The sequence below is a fragment of the Nanorana parkeri genome, unplaced genomic scaffold (assembly GCF_000935625.1).
Source record: "Nanorana parkeri isolate BGI_ZX_2015 unplaced genomic scaffold, ASM93562v1 scaffold118, whole genome shotgun sequence".
Classification (NCBI taxonomy): Eukaryota; Metazoa; Chordata; class Amphibia; order Anura; family Dicroglossidae; genus Nanorana; species Nanorana parkeri.
The window spans coordinates 270,548-277,814 of NW_017306386.1; the positions used below are offsets into that span (position 1 = coordinate 270,548).

The following is a 7,267-nucleotide window of genomic DNA, read 5'->3' on the forward strand; positions in this document are numbered from 1 at the left end:
CTAGCATTGGTCGGTGTCTCTCTCCATCCCAACTCGCACCCCCCACTATCGGTGTCTCTGTCATCACCAATTACCCCCCATTTACATTTACCTCCAGCAGTTGTGCTCGGCTTCTGCTGGGTTAAGGAAGCACCGCCCCTGAAAAAAAGAAAACTTTCCTGCACGCACATGCTCAGGAAGGTACCAAGTGCACAGGGGGGGCCCGTGACCATTTACAACTACACTGCACATATTGAACAATAATTAAAAAGAAAAACCTTGCTTGGAGCCCAGGCCTACCCGGCCGCCTCACACAAGTACTGGCCATACCCATCTGATGGTGGCCCTGGCCGGGGATTCATGTCATGACCCCCCATTCACTTGCACTTTAAGAAGCCCTGACCTAGAATACACAAACTTGCAGAGCATTTCACTGATAGGAATTGAATCTGGGTTGTTGAATGAATGAATGTATTTGACAGTTCCTGTAACATTGCTATTTTTTCTATATTATACCCTGATGTTTTTAAATATATAGCTGTAGCTTTTCATGTATTTTTACCTCACAAAAATAAGTTGTACAATTGTTTTTGTTTGGTACATGCTTGCTGTTTTACATTGTACGCTTTGTAGGCTAATTCAGATGTCATGATAACTGTGTTGTGTAGTCTTACTTCATTTACTAGTGTGATGTCTTTCCTTTTAATAGCATCAATTTCAAGTTTAAAAGTTGAGCTGGACAGAATAAAAGCAGAAAATGAGCAGGTATGAATAATGTTGTGTAGTTTGGTTTCAGGAGCTGGCTTAAAGGTTCAGAAACTTGTTTAAAAAAGTCTTGTCATTTTTTTTTAGTGGACTACATATGAGTTTTGTGGAAGTGACAACAAAATGTAACCCTTTCGCTGCTGCCGATGTAACTATTATGTTGGTGGCAGCGCCGGCATGTTATCAAATAGCAGGCAGGAGTCTGTTTAACTTTTCACTCCTGGCTGCCAGCTGTGTAGTGTGCAGCCAGCTGCCTGATCACTTCTACATGTGCATGAAGGTGCTGATCCTCAACATTTGTCCCTGCCCTGTGCAGTAAAAACCTAGAAGTGCTCAGAGATGAGCACTTCTGTTGGCAGCAGGATTAAGAGCTGTCAATCCCTCGACCCTTTGACTAGGAAAGAAGCTGATCAAGTGTCTGATGTCTACTTAAAGAGAACCTGTCACCTGCAGTATGACTCCTTGTGATAGCAATCACTGAACTGTAAATTAATAAGCTGTAAAGACTTTTAAAACATTGCCTATGGACAATTTTGGGCATTGTAGCTTTACTCGATTTCACAGGCATGTGAGATTTTGAGGCTTGACATATTTGGTATCTATTTAACTGACTCAACCTCACCTTTTTATATTTTACCAAAAATGGGTGATATGTTGTGTTCAAACTTTTTTTTCTTATTTTAAATATTTTCTTGTTTCAAATATAAATGTCATAAACCTATAGCGTTATCGTGTGACATGAAAACATTGCAATTGCCATGGTATTCTACAGGGTCTCTGTTTTCAGAAAATATATTTTGGGGGTTTTAAGTAATCTGAAGGCCTAAAATGTGCATTTACACTTGAACAAAAAAAATTTCCCTGGCATTGAAAGGGGTAAAGTAATTAGGGCTTCAACTAACGATTATTTTCATAATCGATTAGTGGGCCAATTTTATTTTTTCAATTAATCAGGTAAAAAAATTTTTTTATATTTTAATGAATTGTTTATTATTTAGTTAATTATTAAATAATACATATTAGTTCTTTTATTAACTATTAGCTATTTAATTATTGATTAAATGTTTATTTAATGGACATGTATTCCTTCTACATAGTTCTCATGCCGGGCATATGTAGCAGAAAGAACACTTTTGTCTGGGATCCGCATGCTGAGGCACGGATTCACATGTACGAGCCAATTAGCTACAGATGACATTTTTCATCTCACCACGCTCAGCTCTTGCCTAGCTGAGTGCAGGAGAGGATATTCCTAGACACACTTTGCACATGAAGCTCACGGGCTTCACAGGCTTAATTGTGTGACACCCCCCCCCAACATGCCTCCCACCCACCCCGGTTGTGAGGCCACTCACTCCACTCACTGCACACACAGCACACCTACAACACATAATACACAGCGCACACCTACAACACATAATACACAGCTCACACACAGGGCACACCTACAACACATAATACAAAGGCAACACACATAGTACACACATCACACCTACAACACATACACACAGTACATACAACGCATAAAACATGCACACATACAACACATAATACACGTACACACAGCACTTATACAGCACATAATACACACATACACACAGCACACATACAACACATAATACACACGTACACACACCACGAAGTATACACTACTTACACGTGTTGTACCTTGCTATTCAGCCCGTCCACAGTCCACTATAGGCAGCCCGGAGAGGAGGAGGCTGAGACATGGGGAGGCCGCAGGTCCTTGGGCAGTGCCCAAACAGTCAGTGTGCGTTCTATTAGGCACTCGCTGGGACTCCGGAACACTTTTCCTTGGGACTGCCCCATTTGGGCTATCCACAGTCCACTATGAGCAGACTGGGGAGTAGGCTGAAACATGGGCAGGCCCCAGGTCCTTGGGCAGTGCCCATACTGTGCGTTCGCCGGGACTCCTGAATACTTTTCCCTGGGATGGCCCGGCCTGTTGGCCCGATAACATACACACGGAAGTGCAGCGGTGGGGAGGGTGTGAGGAGCTACAAGCAGCCCAACTAATCGATAATGAAAATCACTGACAAAGATTTTTATTATCCGTCCACTCCGCTCTTCCCTAGACCTCCTGCTTTCAAACTCCCTAGTCAACTCCTCCCATACTCGCCTCCAGGACTTCACTAGTGCCATCCTCTGGAACTCTTTACCCCAACCTGTCCGTCTATCTCCCACCCTGACTGTCTTTAGGCGTTCCCTGAAGACTCTTCTCTTCAGGGAAGCCTATCCCACCTCAACCTAACCACTGAACCATCACATTCTCAAACAATTCATCCCCACACAGCTCCCTCCTCATGTATCATTTCCCCCTCCTCTTTCAGATTGTAAGCCCTCAGGGGCAGGGCCCTCCTTACCATCCTGTCTTGAATTGTATTGTAATGTCTTCCTTACATTGTAAAGCGCTGCGCAAACTGTTGGCGCTATATAAATACTATGTAATAATAATTATCGATTTGTTATTGACTTTGTCGATTTAGTTGTTTCAGCCCTAGTAATATCTAGCCTTCAAAGTGTGCGTATCCTGATTACATAAGGATTATTCTCAATTACATATTTGCACAGTGCATGCTTATGGGCTGATATTAATCCTCCAAAAATCTGTATTTGGCTTATATGGCTCCTGCCTTAAGTCAAGTTTAATATACATTTTAATATATGTGTGTATATAACCTAACCAACAGAATCACAGGATGCAATTGCCTTTTTGCCTAATGAATGTCGCTCCCTCACTGACCGTACTGCAGCAGAATCTCCATTGGTTTGGTCAGTAAGGGAACGATTTCGTAGTGTGACATGGGCATTAGGGAGGGTTATTTCCTTAAAATTGATAATAGGTTATGTTAAAGTATAAGATACCACTACCTGCTGTTCTTTTGTAAGTTAACTTGCTTATGTATAATAGTGTCTGAATGTTCAGATTCGTGCATAAGCCCAGTCATGTCTGGTTTTGTTAAATGCTCAAAAATACACTGATGTGTATAGACTTATCACAGACATTGTAAAAGCTGTTCTTTCTGGCAATGCAGCTACAGTCTACCTTACAAGAAAAGACAAAAGAACTTCAGGATATTCAAGAACTCAGAAATTCCTTGGAGGACCAACTTAGAAAAGAGACATCCAGCAAGGTAGGTGTAGCATATATTTATAAATATGTAAAACGGAAAATAATCACAGTGTGAATTTCAATATGCCGCCATGACTCCTAACTTTGCTTTCCTCCGTGCGGTGAAACTGGATGAAGCGGTTTTGACTTTGCTTCCTTTGTTTCATATCTACCCTCAATTTCATGTCACTTATTGGGGAGAACAGAGATGTCCTGTTTTTTATTACACAGCCATTCTACAAATATTCTGCTGTCTGGAGCAGGTGGTACCTCATATTTTGTACCTCTCACAGGTCAGGGCTGTGAGTATAATGGTGTCTGAATCTGTCAGAACACTGTCATTAGCAGGGCACTAGGGCACTGTGTGAAAGTGAAATTCTTCCTTTCCTACTCTGTGCCTTACTAATGATTTTATTCAGAAACCTATTATATTTATGATTTACATTGGTGTCACTGATGTTTCTGGTTCTTCCCGTCACAAGTGGCCTGTACATTTCAAAAGGCCTGTGAGACGTTGCAAAGGTAACCTCTGCTTGTTATACTGTATTTCACAAGTTGGCAACAAGGGGAGTTTTCCTCTTTATCTCTGCTCAGGCTTAGCGGGAAAAACTGTTCCCTGGATACTGATGATGTTGTTTTCACTCAGCACTCGTAAAAGTTACAGCAGCCATCCATTGGTGATGCTTATGTAGGTGCCTGGGGCACAACTTTCCTTCCTTGATTAAGGGCGGCTCAGGAGCCACGGGTTGCTGACCCCTGGTCTAGACGGTGCTTTGGACTTTGGGTGCATTCTAAACATTGAGAATTTGTCCCTAGTTCTGTCACATCGCTTGGAGTATTTGGATCTTCTGTTGGATACCCATGTTGGATACTCATGCCATGGATGTAATTCTTCATTGGTCCAAAGAAGTCAGAGGTGCCAAATCTGGCCTGTAGGGTGGATGAGAGACCACTGGCCACCCCATTTTGCTAATCGCAATGCAACTATGGCATGGATGTCTTTCTGTGGTCTTTTCTTCCACATGGCTTCCTTCTGCTTTCGAAGTTTACTAATTTAAACTTCACTGTTGACTGTTATCCAGGACGTTTGAGAGCGATGTCTTAGTCATCATGATCTGGCAGCTCTAAATTTCTTTCAAAGAGGAGAGCTTGAATGGTGCCATTCAAAGTCTTGTCAACAATTTTCAGTTTCTCCCTATTTAAGCTTCTTTACCCAATGCCTAACAAAATTGTTCAAATCAATCACTGCATCGCCATGTACTTTCTTCAGGCGTGTATGGAGCTCAACAGCCAAACAATCCTTTCCTGCTCTTTGTTTCAACCTCTCATCCATGATTCACTTAGTACAATTTAAAAAACTGAAGCACACACTGAGTTAGATTATACTTTATGGATGACCTATATCAGGGATTTCTGTCCACATGTTCCTGCTGTGACCAACATCTAGCACTTTCACATCGCACATGATCCTCTGTAACTACAAGCTTGTATACACTGGCTGTTTGTGAGTACATTCTTGCTTTTTAATCTCCACTTAATAAAGCTTTCTACACTAGAGAGGTGCACTGTTTTGTATGTTTCCTGTGTGCTAGAGCTTCAGACACTTTTGACTGTCTAAAGTGCTGCCCTCCTGTGAAGAGTCACGGTGTATATAGCCTTTGAAAATGAACTTTGGCGCCAGTGATTTTGTTTGAACATTTAGATTATATTATGTGTATGACATATATCAGGGATCTTTGTCCACATGAACAGCCTATATTAAACAGGCATTTCTTTTTGATTCCCCCCTTGTATAACCAACCCATAGGGGCTTATGTATATAAAAGGGAGTAAGGGACCTTCACATAAGGGGAAGAGTTGTCTCTAGCAACCATTCGGCAGAACCCTTGTTTTATTTTACTGGTAAATGAAAGATGAAACTGGATTGGTTGTTATGGGCAACTGTTTTTTGTTTTTCTTAAATTGATCTTTTTTGTTTAAGCTAAACCTATTCAGGTTCCATAAAGCTTGCTTTCCTATTAACAAACATAGAAGTATAGAACACGCTGTAAAATATGCACCACCCTGTGTAGGCAGGGCAATAAGAAAAGGGAAAAGCCTCTTTATTTTTTGTAATCTAATGGATTGCTAGTGTTGCACATTATTTCAGGTTTTGCTGCTTTAGTTTTCATATAGTGGTCCCTAAGTTTAAGTATCTTAAAATACTGGAAAGCGCCAATTCTTAATAGCAAACTTAAAAGTACAGAACATGCTGAGATATGGACCCCACTCCTTATAACCAAGTGTTGCTCCCTTTTCTAGTGCCCTGCTAAAAGTAGGACGATTGTTTTCATACTTTTCTTCCCCTGAGTTTTACAAATCCTGTGCTTTCATTATTGCACTGACCGGAAAAATATTTGCTATGGGACAGCTGTTTGGCTTTAATTGTAGATGTATTTGAGAATACTAAAACTAAAGCTTTTTTTTCAGACCAGCCTGGAACAGCTTGTATTTGAAGAAAAGGACAAGGCACAGAGGCTGCAGACAGAGTTGGATGTCAGTGAGCAAGTGCAGAGAGATTTTGTGAAGTTATCCCAAACTTTGCAGGTGAATCAAACATTTACAATAAAGTGAAAGATGCTGTGGATTTACTGGAAGTTGCAAGTCACGCCCAAGTCCTGTTCCTATAACCTAATAAATTGGGGGTGGAGGGTGTAATCCATGGGGCCAATCAATGTGCCCACTATTAAAGACAAGACATGTCTTACCAGAGAGCAACATCTTGTTAAAGTTTCTCAAAAGGAGTGTCAAAGACCGCAGAAGCTTAGACTTGTCCCGCAAAGACCTCAGGTAACAGTGAGTTTGTATAGCACCCCGACCTCTCTAGGAGGGGATCTGTTAATTGCTGTTTCTCTCCCGTTCATTGAAGGACACAGGGAACAGATCGGAGATCCTGTACTGTAGGGTAATATCGCCACCTGCAGGAGAAGGACGCTAGGCACAAAACTAAAGACCAATCACAGCCTAGGGGCGGCCCCTGCCGGTGGCCAAAACCCCCCACCTGCTGACAAGTCTCCAGTTTTTTGCCTAGCGTCAGGAGTAAGGAGCTAAGAATTTTTTTCGGGTATTCTTACCTGCTTCTTCCTGATCTTTTTCAGTGGAATCTTCTAGCAAGTGTTGTCCGGGCGACAGGCTGGATGTCCCGGATCCTTGGAGTCTCCCCGGGACGACCGACGATCGCATGCAGGCCCGCTCCGGTGGGTCGGCTGCGACGATCCCGCTCTGGCGGGGTGGCCTATGGGTTCGTCCCAGGGGGGTACATATGACTGGGGGTCTAGGCCGCCCAGTCACAGTGCTCCCCACAGGCTTCTGGCGCCGCGGCTGCGGTCGGGGGCGCCAGTCTTCCGCAGT

At 42.5% G+C, this 7,267-nt stretch overlaps 1 protein-coding gene across 3 annotated transcripts in view; it reads left to right on the top strand.

The window, feature by feature from the left end:
- Positions 1-7,267, top strand: part of RABEP1 (rabaptin, RAB GTPase binding effector protein 1) — a 45,765-nt gene that overhangs the window by 31,593 nt on the left and 6,905 nt on the right. For 2 of the 3 annotated variants that reach the window (XM_018553379.1, XM_018553378.1), the window contains exons 16-18: positions 689-744; positions 3,801-3,899; positions 6,347-6,463. In XM_018553379.1, coding sequence (XP_018408881.1) covers positions 689-744; positions 3,801-3,899; positions 6,347-6,463 — 272 coding nt within the window. Of the gene's footprint in view, positions 1-683; positions 745-3,800; positions 3,900-6,346; positions 6,464-7,267 lie in introns of all 3 variants that reach the window. The other variant, XM_018553380.1, reaches the window with a different exon arrangement.